Source organism: Gadus chalcogrammus, chromosome 11, assembly GCF_026213295.1.
Source record: "Gadus chalcogrammus isolate NIFS_2021 chromosome 11, NIFS_Gcha_1.0, whole genome shotgun sequence".
Classification (NCBI taxonomy): domain Eukaryota; kingdom Metazoa; phylum Chordata; class Actinopteri; order Gadiformes; family Gadidae; genus Gadus; species Gadus chalcogrammus.
Window position 1 is genome coordinate 21,036,603 of NC_079422.1, and position 16,055 is coordinate 21,052,657.

At 42.7% G+C, this 16,055-nt stretch overlaps 1 protein-coding gene across 1 annotated transcript; it reads right to left on the minus strand.

Moving 5' to 3' along the window:
• Positions 1-9,353: 9,353 nt before the first annotated feature.
• On the minus strand, positions 9,354-15,584 carry LOC130391696 (sialic acid-binding Ig-like lectin 14). Its single transcript, XM_056601939.1, has 8 exons — positions 15,499-15,584; positions 14,493-14,858; positions 13,870-14,160; positions 11,823-12,074; positions 10,579-10,848; positions 9,955-10,030; positions 9,719-9,794; positions 9,354-9,648 (listed from the first exon to the last, which is right to left on the minus strand). Exons 1-8 carry the CDS (start codon positions 15,557-15,559, stop codon positions 9,607-9,609), a joined length of 1,434 nt encoding a protein of 477 aa, XP_056457914.1. The 5' UTR covers positions 15,560-15,584; the 3' UTR covers positions 9,354-9,606.
• Between the last annotated feature and the right edge of the window lie 471 nt (positions 15,585-16,055).

Genomic DNA, 16,055 nt, shown 5'->3' on the forward strand with positions numbered 1-16,055 from the left:
CAAAAACATCCAAAGTCGAATTTCGAAGCATGTAACGTTACAGCGTGTTAATCTCGTTAATCATCTTGTCTACATGATGATTAATTAGGGTATGCTTACCCCAAGGGGTACTTTGGGGTAGTTCAGGGGGTAGAAAAAAAAAGAAAAGATGGGTTGAATTGTAAATCTGAAAACAAGGGGAAGGGAGAATCTGTGAATAAGAAGCGCATCCAGAAACACCAAATGTCATCAGTTTGAGGAAGAATATATTTTATTGGGATTCCCCTCTATGCTCTTTCCCTCCACTGCAGTTTTGCATTGTGTTTTGAGGGGAAATTAGCCAACAGTTGATTGACGCACAGACCCATGTTTCTCACTCAATTGTGAGTAAGTGCAACCTTTTAATGTTCATGTTTACACTGCAAAATAGAGGGCACAGTCTGTGGACTGGGACAAAAATTCAGCCCTGGCATTTTCTGTCCAGAACAGTCCACTACATTATCAGCACTAGGGGTGGGACGAGACAAACGGGAAGAACCCTGTATGTACTTGATCAAATAGCCTACATACATCAAAATAATAGTACAGCACTGTAACTTACAGTTGTTGCTTTTTTTTGTTTTTGTTTTTCAAGATTGTGTCTCTGGTGCTGCTGACAAGAAAGGTGTGAAACCCGAACAGGAAGTTAACATACCTCCTGTGTGTGAAAATCTTTTGTTGTAAGCCCAGCATTAGTTACAACCAGACTCGGACAATAATAACAAAATATCCTGACAAATAATCGAAATAGAAACGTATTACAGACAGTAGCAGCATTAGAGCTGAAACTCATTCGTTTTAACGGTGACTTGCACATGTATGTACATGTGCACATACACGTATATGAGAATGCATATCTATTCAGACCTGTAATTCATGTCTTAGACTTGTTCACACAGCTAAAGATATTTTTTTTTCAATTCTCTATCGATGGTTATATTTAGGGCAATATATACATTGCCCTAAATATATGCCCTAAATATATAGAGACATTTATGAATTACCAATTGTCATTTTATCACATAGGGGAGAGCCGGGTCGATTGAAACACGGGACGATTGAAACACAGCGATTTCCTCGAGAACCACGCAAGGCTTTCACGTCAAATTTCGTCACTACGTTCAGCACGCAAGACTGACCAACCCCACGAAATTTCGTGCAATGACGTCCCACCGTTCAAATGTTATCCCCCAAACCTGTTTTCGAGACCGCTAACTAAAATCCTTCCTGTGGTCGTTTTTTTGTAATAAATAGTTGTGTTTTTTGTCTCATGCCATAATAACATGACTATACGACAGATGAATTAGTACTTTAACCTGTGTTAAAGTGTGCGATGTCAGAGTTTTGAAGTTTAGAGGTAAAAAAGGTTTAAGTGTCAGTAGTCGCTGTCGGGACGATTGAAACACTTGTTTCAAACGCAACAGGAGTCATGTTATCCGGTTGACGTGGTAGTTTTTGTTCAAATAAATAAAAGGATGTTCAATTGTGTATCCCTAAACATGACTTAGGACAGGGAAATAAGTACATTTAATGCAAATTTAGTCGTCCAAAAGAAGAAAGGTGAGGTTTAATCGAAATGTGCATCTTGACAATTACGCACAATTACGCACGGGCCAAAAATATATTTTAACCTATTTATATTATGCAGAATTATGTGAAATTTTAGCAATGACGAGTACACTACTATGTTGTCCGGTATATTGCATAAAAACAAGAGTAAGTTCAATAGTTTATTTTTAAAATATGCTGTTTCATTCGTCCCGCATGTGTGTTTCAAACGTCCCGACTAGGCGGGCGTTTGAAACAGATGTCAACTTACTTTCAAAGTTAAAAAACAGCTCGATCATCCAACATATGTATTAAATTACACTTGAAACTAAGATAACACACATGTGAGTTGTTGATCACATGTTGAAATTATTTGTATATGTAACGTCTATTTTGTGCTAAAATTCAAAGTATCTCATCTGTATTTACAATACAGCTTGATTCTGCATCTCTATTTACAGCTCAGAACTAGCAGTCACAACCCTTCAACTCTGGGCTAATATGTTGTCACAAATGTGCAGTTAATTAGGTCACATCACATTAAATCTAAAGGTTTTCTACTTTGTTTAGGACATGTCTCAAAATGTAGCCTAGCTAGTCCCAGGCTAACGTTACTTAGCATATATGCCTGCCTCCACTCGCTCGTCTCCCGGCGCAGCAGCACCTGCTGGGTTGTTGACCCCGGCAGGCCGGCACCAAATAGGTCTGTCAATTTTGAACATTTAGTGGAGGTAGATTTGTGTCTTTATTATGCAATCAAACAGAATAGGTTTGAGAGCATAACTTTCCACACTGCAATCAAAAAATAGATTTGAGAGCAAAACTATCGACACTGCAATCAAAAAATGTTTTATTGCAAGTAAAATAAATGTGATAAAAAAATATTAATGGGAGTCCCGCTCTGTCTCATCATGTACTTCAAAACTCCCTCTCTCGTTACTAACTGTGGATGTTTATGGAGGTAGATTTATTATATTACTTTATTATGCAATAAAAAATAATAGGTTTGAGAGCAAAACTTTCCACATTGCAATCAAAAAATAGGTTTGAGGGCAAAACTTTCCACACTGCAATCAAAAAATAGATTTGAGAGCAAAACTATCGACACTGCAATCAAAAAATTGTTTATTGCAAGATAAATTAATGTGATAAAAAAATATTAATGGGAATCCAAAAGTTTTGTTTGCAAATCCGAAAGTTTGGTTTGCGAATCAAAAAGTTTGGTTTGCGAATCAAAAAGTTTTGTTTGCAAATCCTAAAGTTTTGCTTGCGAATCCAAAAGCTTTGCTTTTTTTGATTGCAATGTCCATAGTTTTGCTGAGAAATCTATTTTTTGATTGCAGTGTGGAAAGTTTTGCTCTCAAACCTATTTTGTTTGATTGCATAATAAAGACACAAATCTACCTCCATAGATGTTGCCATGCTGTCACTCCGATCGAGACTGGCCAATAGAGACGTGTCTTACATCTTTCAGCTCAACAGCAAGCAAAGCTTTTGGATTCGCAAGCAAAACTTTAGGATTCGCAAACAAAACTTTTGGATTCCCATTAATAATTTTTTTATCACATTTATTTTACTTGTAATAACATTTTTTTTGATTGCAGTGTTGATAGTTTTGCTCTCAAATCTATTTTTTGATTGCAGTGTGAAAAGTTTTGCTCTCAAACCTTAATGTTCATGTTTACACTGCAAAATAGAGGGCACAGACAGTATTATTTTTTCTCCCAATTTTTTTTGTGCCGGTGAAGGGGGAACTACGGAAGAGGATTAGGGCCACACATAAGAAAAAATATATAGTTCTGACTTTAAAGTCAGAACTCTCAGAGGTTGGTCCTTACAGGCACCCGTAGTTCTGATTTTAAAGTCAGAATTCTAACTTTAAAGTCAGAATTCTGAGATTAATGTCAGTATTCTGATTTCTGTCTCAAAACACTTGTCTTACTTTAAACTCAGAATTCTGCCATTAATCTCAGAATTCTGACTTTAAAGGCACCCAGTGCAACTTTATGTAAACATTCAATGAAAAATAAACATTCAATTTCTAGTCTTTTTTACACGTAGTAAGTTTCAATAACTCCATACCATTACATATCGACATTCAAGGAGCAAAGATGAGACGTCGCTGTGTGGTGAGAACTGATAGAAAATCGTAAACAACAACAATCGCCGGTGGGGAGAAGCCATTTTTCCATTGACTGGAAGCCTGCTTTATTTATTGTAGGTTACAAAAAATAAAGAAAATGGCGGCATTGTTGTTGTTATCGATTTTCTATCAGTTCTCACCACACAACAACGTCTCATCTTTGCTGCTTGAATGTCGGTATGTAATGGTATGGAGTTATTGAAACTTACTACGTGTAAAAAAGACTAGAAATTGAATGTTTATTTTTAAGCCTCGAAAGTTGCACTGGGTGCCTTTAATCTCAGAATTCTGTCAAACTCTGTGGGAGAGACACTTTGCTTTATGCAGTAGGAGGAAGAAGAAGAAGCCATTTCGTTAATGGAAGACCAATAGGTGAGTGAAACTGGAACATGTGTTGTTTTGGTGCAAATTTCACTCACCTTTAGGTCTTCCATTAACGAACTGGCTTCTTCTTCTTCCTCCTACTGCATAAAGCAAAGTGTCTCTCCCACAGAGGTTGGTCCTTACAGGTACCAGTAGTTCTGACTTTAAAGTCAGAATTCTGACTTTTTTCTAAGAATTCTGAGATTAATGTCAGAATTCTGAATTTAAAGTCACAATTCTGAGATTAAAGTCAGAATTCTGACATTAATCTCAGAATTCTGAGATTAAAGTCTGAATTCTGACTTTTTTCACACATTCTGAGAATAAAGTCAGAATTTATTTATTTGTTTATGTGTGGCCCTAATCCTCTTCCGTAGGGAACTCAGCTGAAATAATATCTTAGAAAAGTTTGAGAACCACTGATCAAGCAGGCAGACTCGTCCGGGCTGACCGTCTCTGTCTGACCCGGGGATTCCACCGGACGCGTTACGGCAACGTTACGGCTGTGGCCCTGATTGCATTTCCACCGGGCGCGTTACGGCAGCGCAACGTGCGTTGCGAGCCAGCCGTATTCACGCGAGATCACGAGATCACGTGATAATCCTAAACCTAATGTACTCAACTTCCACTCCCAAAACGACTGCAATTAAATGCCACGCTTTGTCCTTCCGGCCATTGCCCTTATAAGAAGGATGATTTGGTACATAAATTACGTTGTAATAGGCTACATGAGCTGAGTATTGTGTTTTATTTTGAAAATTGACCGGATGCTCTATGGCTTTTACTTGTTCACTTCCTGCCCTGCTCGATCTGCTCTGTTGAAATTGACGCGGTTCAGCAACGGCTTGCGGCAAAAATAGAAATGCTACGGAACGATAGCGCTGCTGCACGGCGAGCCGCTCCTGGGACGTTGCTGAAACGTTCCGCAGCCGCGCCCGGTGGAAATGGTCTCATTGATTAGTGGAACCTATCTGCTGCGGTGACCGCGGCCAAGACGTGCCGCAGCCGTAACGTTGCCGTAAAGGCCTCCACACACCGGCGCCGCCGCAGCGCAGCGTCACGTATTTTACGCGCGTCAAAAGCACGCCCCTAGCACCAACAGGAGGCGGCGCGACGGCCGCGCTGCAGTATAAAATCAGGAAGTCACCTGTCAATCAACCGCAGCAAAGACACGAAACGCAATGGGTGAGTAGCCTATTGTAGCCTAATTTATTTATTTTCCATCTTTTTGGCTGAATAATTGGAAAGATGTAGGCTAATCTGCGCAGTGAAAGTATGTTTTCAAGCATCAGATCAACTTAGTTTGTAGGGCACTTTATCGTTTTATTTACTGTCATTTCTTATTTATTTTATATTTTGCAATTATTCATCTACTGCATCAACAATCTCAATAACTGCAGGACCTTCTATTAAGCCTTTTTAGTATATAGTGCAGTCACCTTTTAAGGCCAATTGTTATTGTGTGTATTTATTGTATTGAGCTCCTGGATGGCTTTATTGATCCCCATTGGGACCAATACAGTATCTATCTATCTATCCATCTATCTATCCTTAACATAGCCACACATTTACATGTATGCAGCCAGTAGTTATCCATTTTAATTGAGCAAGCTCTTTTACATTTTATTGAGTTTTTTTTATTTCAACAGAACAAATAACTGTTGCCAGACAGAGGGGGGCTGCCCTTCTTCTCCTGCAAGGAGCAAGGAGAAGACGAAGGGTGTGCACCCCATCAATGAACGGAGACAAGAACAGGGGGTATGCCACAATCTGGTCCAGGAGCTCCGTGCAGATCCTGAGAGGCACGCCAATATTTCAATTCGCTACTAAGTGTGCAATGGCAGAACCATATGGTGCAGCCTATATGATGACCTATAATCTAGTTATTATCCCTCTCTGGTATACTCTTTTGCATACATATACTTTTTTTTTATCCCTTGGGATAAATACAGTGATGTTATTGCTGTGCTGGATTCAGTAGCCAGTGTATTTTATTTGAGTGCTCGAGACACTTAATGTTATTTTTCCCTAAATCCAGAGAGACAGTTAATACATGATCTGATACCAGAGAGACAGTTATTACATGACAATGCATTTGAGCTTTGCCTGTGTTTCCTTTTACTTATCTATTTTATTGTATGAGAATGTTTCTATGTGAAGCACTTTGAGTCTGCTTCATGTATTAAAAGTGCTATATGAATGAAGTTGCCTTGCCTTAAATAAAAAAATATTAATCTGGTTTCTACCTACATGGTTTGATTATATGTGACTTGATTTCGTCTATTTCCCATTATGGTTAATGGTTTGGGTACTTAGTCCACCATTGTTGATTTCTCACCTGAAGATCCAATCTCCAGAGCTATGGCTCGCCAGGCAATGACCTTTTTGGAGTTGTCCTTGTAATGACGGGAACTTTGGTCATACAATTCGACATATTTTTCCACCTCGACGACCAGTCTCTCATCGTCCATTCTCGTAATTGTTTATCACAAACGAAAGAGGGCGACATCCAGTGGTGAAGGGTAGATATGGAGGTGCCTACGGGACCCGGGATGTACAAACCAGCTTTTACAAAGCGCTTTTTCAGGGGCGTCGACGCTCGGGAATAGAACATTGTCTCGAAGAGTAGTTGGGCGGCGCGGCGCGGAACGCTGCCGCGCGGCTAGTCGGCGCCGGTGTGTGCTAGTACACCCGGAATAATGGGGGCAGACTTTTTGACGCGACGCTGCGGCGCCGGTGTGTGGAGGCCTTTAGAGTTCGGATTCCTTTCATTCTGAATTGTTAGTTCAGGAAGTGAAACCCTCAGATGGGGATTTTTGGGGAACTAATTTTAGCCAAATGTGTTGTTCCGAGAACAGGAGGAGCAGTTACTGCAATTCAATTCATTGTTTCCTTATTGTGGACCTACTCAAATCATTGTGAAGATGATCATCGTCCATATGGTGGATACACAGGGGTGGACTGGCCATCTGGCATACCGGGCATCGTCCCGGTGGGCCGTTGACCCAATGTTGGCCGGTCCAGTCCGCTATGTTTTGTTTATTTCTCTCTCTCTAAATTCCCTCCAATTGGGCCGGCAAATGGGCTACAGAGAGCTAGCAGTGTGTTGCCAGCATCGACACATATTATTTGTCTATGTTTTTCATAGTCAATCAATCATGATGAAAAAAATAATTTTTCTGGAGGGACTGTATGATCCTAGAGAGAGAGAGAGAGAGAGAGAGAGAGAGAGAGAGAGAGAGAGAGAGAGAGAGAGAGAGAGAGAGAGAGAGAGAGAGAGAGAGAGAGAGAGAGAGAGAGAGAGAGAGAGAGAGAGAGAGAGAGAGAGAGAGAGAGAGAGAGAAACAGCTTCGTCTTGACTTTGTGAGTTTATTATGCAATTTGTTTTGTCTCAGATTGAAACAAAAGGTTTGATTATGATTATTTCCTGGTTGAAGATTTTCATATTTAGGATTTTAATTTCAAACATCTGAATATCTTTTTTGAGTTCAATTAACAGTTATGCAGGTAGGCCTTAGGGCTCTTTTCAGACTTAAGTCATCCTTCATCAGATACATTTGTTCACTAAGTGTCACTTCATCACAAAAAGGCTACATGGCTACATATACTTGTCAGTACACAGATACTGAGTACAAGTTCTGTTTGTTGTTTATTGCAGGTCATGAATTTGGCGAGGAGTGTAGCTGGCTGGCTGCGGATGAGGAAGTAGGGCAATATATATATTGTCTATAATTGAATTTTTTTTTTTGAAAAAGTCTAAGACATGAATTACAGGTCTGAATAGATATGCATTCTCATATACGTGTATGTGCACATGTATACATACATGTGCACATACACGTTCCCTATTTAAATTCTCTATTCATGGTTTCATAATGACTCAGTCACCGTTAAAACAAATGAGTTCAGCTCTAATGCTGCTACTAATATGTTGTAATATGTTTCTCAATCCTCATCATCCTCATCGTCATCCGCTTATCCGGGGTCGGGTCGCGGGGGGAGCAGCTCAAGCAGGGGGCCCCAGACTTCCCTTTCCCGGGCCACATTGACCAGCTCTGACGGGGGGATCCCGAGGCGTTCCCAGGCCAGTGTTGAGATATAATCTCTCCACCTAGTCCTGGGTCTTCCCCGAGGCCTCCTCCCCACTGGACGTGCCTGAAACACCTCCCAAGGAAGGCGCCCAGTGGGCATCCTTACCAGATGCCCGAACCACCTCAGCTGACTCCTTTCTAAGTAAAGGAGCAGCGGCTCTAATCCGAGTTCCTCACGGATGGCTGAGCTTCTCACCCTATCCCTAAGGGAGACGCCAGCCACCCTTCTGAGAAAACTCATCTCGGCCGCTTGTACCCGCGATCTCGTCCTTTCGGTCATCACCCAGCCCTCATGACCATGAGGGCTGGGTGATGACCGAAAGGTAATATGTTTCTATTTAGATTATTTGTCAGGATATTTTGTTATTATTTTTCTGAGTCTGGTTTTAATTAATGCTGGTCTTACACCAAAAGATTTTCACAGACTAAAAACTGCAAGAGATAATTTATCGTTGGATCAAGTGTGATATTTAACAAGGGTTTTGTAGATATGGGGGGAGGAGATGCAGCGACCACAGGAGGTTTGTTATTTCCTGTTCGGGTTTCACACCTGTCTTGTCAGCAGCACTAGAGACACAAACTTTAAAAAAAAAAAAAAAAAAAAAGTAACAACTGCTATTTACAGTGCTGTACTATTATTCGAATGTATGTACTTGATTCAATTGTTTTAATCAAGTACATGCAGGGTTCTTCCCGTTCGTCTCGTCCCACCCCTAGTGCTGACAATGTAGTGGGCTGGTCTGGACAGAAAATGCCAGGGCTGCATTTTTGTCCCAGTCCACCCCTGCTGGATACACATAATAAGTCCGCGATACGGCCACTTCTGTCGTTCTTACTTGTCACAAACAACCAGGGAGTATGGGTGAAGACGTGTTTGGTAGGCCTATTTAGTATTTATTTGACCCTGATTCGGGTATCTTAACAGACGTAAGACTCTTTGTCTGTGAAGGACAAGCTGTGCTCATTGGACGTTCTCCATAATACAAGTTGAAACTTGCGGAAGAAGAGCTTTTCATTTGTTTCTTACACAAAAGCACATCATGTATTTCTAAATAATTATACAGAGTTTTGTCAAAGTAAAAATATGTTTTTGTATCATTATTATTATTACGTAGATGTAACATTGTGAATTTCTCAAAAATGTACAATTATTTTATCTTCAGACAATATGTTACAAAAATAATACAAATGAAACTATACATATTTATTCCCATTTTATTAGTGATATGTAGGCTACATAAGTCACTCATACTGTTATATAACTGTATAACCCTAACAGGAGATTTTATTTTGTTAATATGATAAGAATAGAAAAACCACATAAGGCACTATTTTTTAAAAATTAAAATTAAATAAAGGATTTGGACTTGATACTAAAACATTGCTACACACGATTTTCATCGTAGAGGCGGCCCAGGACAGACGGCAGTCTTGATGCTAGTTTCACATGTTGGCATAGACTGCATCATCGTTCTTATAAAGGTTCTGTAAAGGACAAGGCTTAAGGTCAAATAACATCTCATTAAATATAATAACATGATAAAACTGTACATACCTCTTTGTTCCAACGGGTTGACATATTTATGTGAGCATCAGCAAATGTTGTGTTATTTTCGATTTGTTTCCTCTTCCTGGAAAAAAAAGTACTTATTAAGCAATGATTACAAAAAATAAGACATGTTCAATAGTGATAATAATTACTACTTCTATGAATACACAAAGGCACAAAACAATAACATCATTTTCCATACTGTTTTATTTAATTGTGAATGAATGAATGTGTCAACTTACCATTTAATTCCTAAAGGCACCATGACTAGAAGCAGCAGCACACAAGTAGCTATGCCAGTTATGGTTAGCACTATACCTGTAAAGTATGGATACAAGCATGCACACACACAGACACACACGTGCATACACACAGACACACACGCACACACACACACACACACACACACACACACACACACACACACACACACACACACACACACACACACACACACACACACACACACACACACACACACACACACACACACACACACACACACACACACACAAAGTAGAGAGGTTAACTCCATGATGTTGAGGCATTAACTCCATAATGTAAAGATGTTAACTCCATAATGTAGAGATGTTAAATCTGTAATGTAGAGATGTTAACTCCATAATGTAGAGATGTTAAATCTGTAATGTAGGGATGTTAAATCCATAATGTAGAGAGGCTAACTCCATAATGTAGAGAGGTTAACTTCATAATGTAGAGATGTTAAATCCATAATGTAGAGATGTTAAATCCATAATGTAGAGATGTTAAATCCATAATGTAGAGGTGTTTACGCCATAATGTAGAGGTGTTAACGCCATAATGTAGAGGTGTAAACGCCATAATGTAGAGGTGTTACCTCGTACCATTGGGGGGCACCTGCAGTGTGTGTGTGGTGTTCCCCAGGCTGTTGAAGGCGTGGCAGTAGATGGGGTCCGAGGACCACAGGGCCGCCTCGTCGCCGGCCAGCGTCGCCACGGTGACGGAGCCCTGCGTCTCCGAGCCGGTGCTCAGCGGTACGCCGACGGGCCGGGACAGTTGCACCGCGGCCGGGGGGTTGGCCTCCACCACACACTCACAGCTCACCCTCAGGGCGGAGGTGGAGCAGGCGGAGGCCGCGGTCACCTCCGGGGGGTCTGGGGACGCCCACACCGCGGTTAACAGCTGAGATCTGTCAACGTTCTCCTCTTCATCTCCGCCAGATGTTAAGGGGGAGGGAGGGGTTAGACAGTACAGAGACAGGTCATTAAGGGGGAGGGAGGGGTTAGACAGTACAGAGACGGGTCATTAAGGGGGAGGGAGGGGTTAGACAGTACAGGGACGGGTCATTAAGGGGGAGGGAGGGGTTAGACAGTACAGAGACAGGTCATTAAGGGGGAGGGAGGGGTTAGACAGTAGGGACGGGTCATTAAGGGGGAGGGAGGGGTTAGACAGTACAGGGATGGGTCATTAAGGAGCAGGTAGGGGTTAGACCAGGGGTGCCCAACCAGTCGATCGCGGTCTACCAGTAGATCGCCGACAGATCCCAAGTCGATCGCGAGGGGTGAAGAAAAAAAAAAAAAAAAAGATTTTTTTTCTTTTTTATTTTTTTTAATGAAATTAAATTTGCGCGGGACATATACGCGCGGTAGCGCATGTGCTGTTAACAGCAGTTGAAAGCCGTCAACAGTAGTTACACACTCCTAAACGTTGGCGTTAAGGGGGAGGGAGGGGTTAGACAGTACAGGGACGGGTCATTAAGGGGGAGGGAGGGGTTAGACAGTACAGAGACGGGTCATTAAGGGGGAGGGAGGGGTTAGACAGTACAGAGACGGGTCATTAAGGGGGAGGGAGGGGTTAGACAGTACAGGGACGGGTAATTAAGGTGGAGGTAGGGGCTGGACAGTACAGAGACCGGTAATTAAGGTGGAGGTAGGGGCTGGACAGTACAGAGACCAGTAATTAAGGTGGAGACAGGGTTTAGACACTACAGAGACCGGCAATTCTCTCCCCACAGTACAGAGACGGGTCATTAAGGAGCAGGTAGGGACCTTTGGACCCTAACCCAGAGAGGCCTATCCCCTGCACGGTACATCATTCGTCCCCCCCTCCCCTCCGCCCCTCTGCTTACAGGTGACGTTGAGCTGGAACAGGCCGGACTGGATGCTGCCCAGGGTGTGGCGGACGCTGCAGTAGAGGCGACCCGAGTGGCGGGAGACGTTGGGCCACAGGTAGTGCGGCCCCACGTGCAGCAGCTCCTCCCCCTCGCTGGTCCACCAGTAGCGGCTCGGCGGGGGGTAGCCGTCGCTAAGGCAACGCAGCTTGGTGGCCCCGCCCTCCGGCACCGCCCAGGGCTGCTGCACCGTCACGTTCAGAGGGGTGTCTGCGGGGGGGCAGAGAGCGTTACGCTAAGGGGGGCGGGTGGAGGCCGCTACTGCACCCGCAGGACGTGTGTTGTGCACCACCTGGCCTGGTGGGCTTCCGACAACAGCGGTCCTCTAACTGTTTCTCCCGTTTAGACGTCGATGTCTCAGAGGGGAACAATGCTTTTGCCCTTTCTCGTTTTTTTCACATTCATGCTAAAGGTGGAAACATACTTACAAGTTTCCACCACTTTCACATCACGTTTTCTAATATGCTATCTGCTATAATCTGATATAATTTTCAGAAGTGAAACTTGGTCAAGGTGAAAAAGGTTTTAGCTTAGTTCAGTTTACTTTACTTGAGTTTACTTGAGTTGAGTTTAGTTTAATTAACTGGAGAGTGTTGTAGGGTATTGTAGTGTAGTTGAGTTGAGTTGAGCAGAGTTGATTAGAATTAAGTTGAGTGTAGTGTAGTGTAGTATAGTGAAGTGTAGTTGAGTTGGGTTGACTTGAGTTGAGGGTAATTTAGTTGACTTTAAGTGTAGTGTAGTGAAGTGGATTTGAGTTGAGTGCAGTTTAGTTTACCGTAGTGCAGTTTAGTTAAGTCTAGTTTAGTTTAAGGGAAATGAATACGACCTTCAAGTTAAGGGTTAGATACAATATAAAGATACAATATACAATATAACTGTTATGATGTGGTGGTCACTTTCTCTGATTCATACATCTTTAAATAACTATTATATATTAGATTTTGAATGAAATGTGATAGTCACTTCCTCTGACTTAAATCTTAGGACAGATCTTTTCAACTACATTCAATGTATGATATTTCCCCCACAACTTGGTTTTAAAGTATGAGGTCATAAGATTTACTTTGTGACTCTACAAAGACAAAGTGGCATTACATCTGGAGTATTACCTCAGAACAGTAAAACTACTAAAGTACTCAACAAATATACTGAGAAACCATGTGACCAGAGCAGGCTTTTGTTGCTCAGATGTCACTGGCTGATGCTGACTCACACACACACACACACACACACACACACACACACACACACACACACACACACACACACACACACACACACACACACACGCACACACACACACACACACACACACACACACACACACACACACACACACACACACACACAAATGCACACACACAACAGGCACAAACACACACACTCGCTAACGCATAGCCACACACAAGCAAGCACACATAAACACGTGCATATGCATACTCACATTCACGTGCACGCGCACACACTCACTCGCACACACCTGCGCACGCACGTTCACACTCACGTACACACGCCAAAGCATCCACATACACTCACACACAACACAAGCAAGCACACGCACACACAAGCATTTACACATACCCGTGCACACTCACACTCACAATAACACCCACACGCACACTCACACTCACACCCTCACTCTCACACACACACACACACACACACACACACACACACACACACACACACACACACACACACACACACACACAGGGGCGGCCCCAGCACATTTGGCGCTCTAGGCGAGGGGGGGGGGGGGGGGGTATGAAGCGATTGTTGACGGCGATTGTTGAAAAAAAGCGATTTTTTTCGGGCGCATTTTATATTTTGCGCTCCCCCTCTAGATGGCGCTCTAGGCGGCCGCCTGACCCGCCTGTAGGGAAGGCCGCCCCTGCACACACACACACACACACACACACACACACACACACACACACACACACACACACCCACCCTCACACACACACTCCCACCGTATTGGAGGAGGAACCCAGCGGTGACTCACGTTTCACCAGGAGTACCGTGGAGCTGTTGGACCTCTGCCCTCCCCTGAACTTCACTCGGCACGTTAAAGACTTGTTGTGGAGGTCTCGGGTCAGGCGGAAACTCAGCCCGGATCTGCTCTGCCATTGGCCGTCCTTCTGTGGGAGGAGCTCGGAGCTGAGGAGTGCGGAGTGAGTCCAGGTGAAGGTGGGCGGAGCCGTAGGACAGGTGTGAGTGACGGAGCAGGAGGCCATCACGCTCTCGCCCTCTTTGAGGTCCTGGTCGACTTCAAAGGTGATGGGTTCAGGGGCACCTGTATCCATGGCAATGAAACACTTTTGATTGGTTCTCCAAGTGATTAGTGGTATAGTGATTAGTTAGAAGTGGTTCTCAGTGATTAGTGGTACTCTCAGGTAATAGCGTTGGTTCTCTCAGTGATTACTGGTTTTAGTGATTAGTTATTTGTTAATATTGGTGGATCAGTGGTTAGTGATAAATGTTGGATCTCTCAGTGATTAGTGGTTCTCTCTGTGGCTAATGAATCGTTTTGGTTCTCTCAGTGATCAGAGGTTCTCAGTGATCAGTGGTTCTCTCAGGGTTTCTCTCAGTGGTGAGTCATATCAAACCTCAAGATCTCATACTTACTTTTCACCGTAACAGAGACTTTCTTTTCACTGTAAGAATACTTATTAAAATCTGAGATTTCAATCCTGAAATAGTAAGATCCTTTGTCGCTTTCTTTGACGGGATCAATCATCACGGTACAGTTCTTCCCATTGATGTCTCCCAGGTAGGACACACGACCCCGGTACGACTCCACCATCCTACTGCTGACAGGATGGTAGATGATGGAGTCGTTCTGGTCGAACCAAACCCCGACGAATTGAGTGCTCGGCTTCGGGACAAAGTGGGGGTAGTCGAAGGAACAGGGAATAACAACACAGGATCCGATCAAAGCGGTGATGGAACTGGGAATGTCGGCGGTCCAGGATGAGCTATGGCCTCCAGTAGCTGAAATAAAGAAGAATGTCGAGATAGGAATAGACACCCGGATCAAGGGGAAACATAAAAAGTTAAAAGTTGGATGACATTTATCATTTACATTTAGCAGACGCTTTTATCCAAAGTGACTTAAAATAAGTACATATGTCAGAAGAAAGAGAAACAACAATATATTGCTGTCGGTTGAGTAAGGATGTTCATAGAACCAAGTGCCAAGCACTAACATTTGTTAGGTTAGCCGCCTCTCCTTATACAACAAAGATAGCCAGGATAAGATGCTACACAACTCTGTACTATTTTAACTATTATTTATTTATTATAGTATTTTTTTGGGGGTGGCAGGACGTACAACATAGCCTACAATAAGTGCCTACGTGAGTAATATTTGTTATATTTACCGCTAATATTTATATGAATAATATTAACCCACACAATGGGTGTAGGTAGGGCCTACCTCTAATATGCATATGAATAATATTAACACACACTCTGAGTGACGGTACCTGTTATGCACATGAATAATAAATTGACGTACAAAATGTGTTTCGATTGGCCTACCTCTAATATAATATGTACAGGCAAAATTTGTGTAGGAAGGCCTACCTCTGTATAAAATAATATTATCATCCAAAAAGGAGCTTTACTCTACCTCTCAGACAGAGGCAGATGATGCCTAGCAGCGCTAAAGGGTGCATGGTGTTCGTGTCCATGTGTAGCGGAGAAGTGACCGAGAACCAAGAGAACATAAGAGCCTCGCTAAGGGGAAGTCCTGCTTCCGTTCCTGTTTTCCATTCTATATGCATCTGTCCCAGAGTATTTTTAAAGGCTTCTGCTTAGGCTACTCATATTCAAAATGAGCAACTTCTGGGAAAAAAATATATAATTTGGATATGATATGTGTTATGTTATTTTACTTTCTCATGAAGATAATGACATCGAAAGCAAAGGGACCGTCATCACAGTGGGGTGCAAACCGAACGTCAGCGAGCATGACCACGTTTCCGGCTGCTCTTGAACATATCTTCAGCGCTGACGCACCTTTCACCTGCAACTTTGCACAATGCAGTCCTGCAAACAGTCCCCAAATTAGTTGTATGATCATTTGAAGTATCCTAACACGTTCAAAGCCGTAGGTAAAAAGACACCTTGTGAAATTATATTTTTGTTTGGCAAGTAGCCGCTCATTATCGAAAATAAGCCCCTTCA

What these genes read in the sequence shown, in the direction of transcription:
- LOC130391696 (XM_056601939.1), bottom strand. Translation starts at nt 15,559, where the DNA reads ATGGACACGAACACCATGCACCCTTTAGCGCTGCTAGGCATCATCTGC. An exon ending in CACGGTACTCCTGGTGAAAC is followed by an intron (nt 12,075 to 13,869) that starts GTGAGTCACCGC and finishes GCCCCCCCGCAG; the next exon opens with ACACCCCTCTGAACGTGACG. An exon ending in GTTCCAGCTCAACGTCACCT is followed by an intron (nt 10,849 to 11,822) that starts GTAAGCAGAGGG and finishes GGGCGTCCCCAG; the next exon opens with ACCCCCCGGAGGTGACCGCG.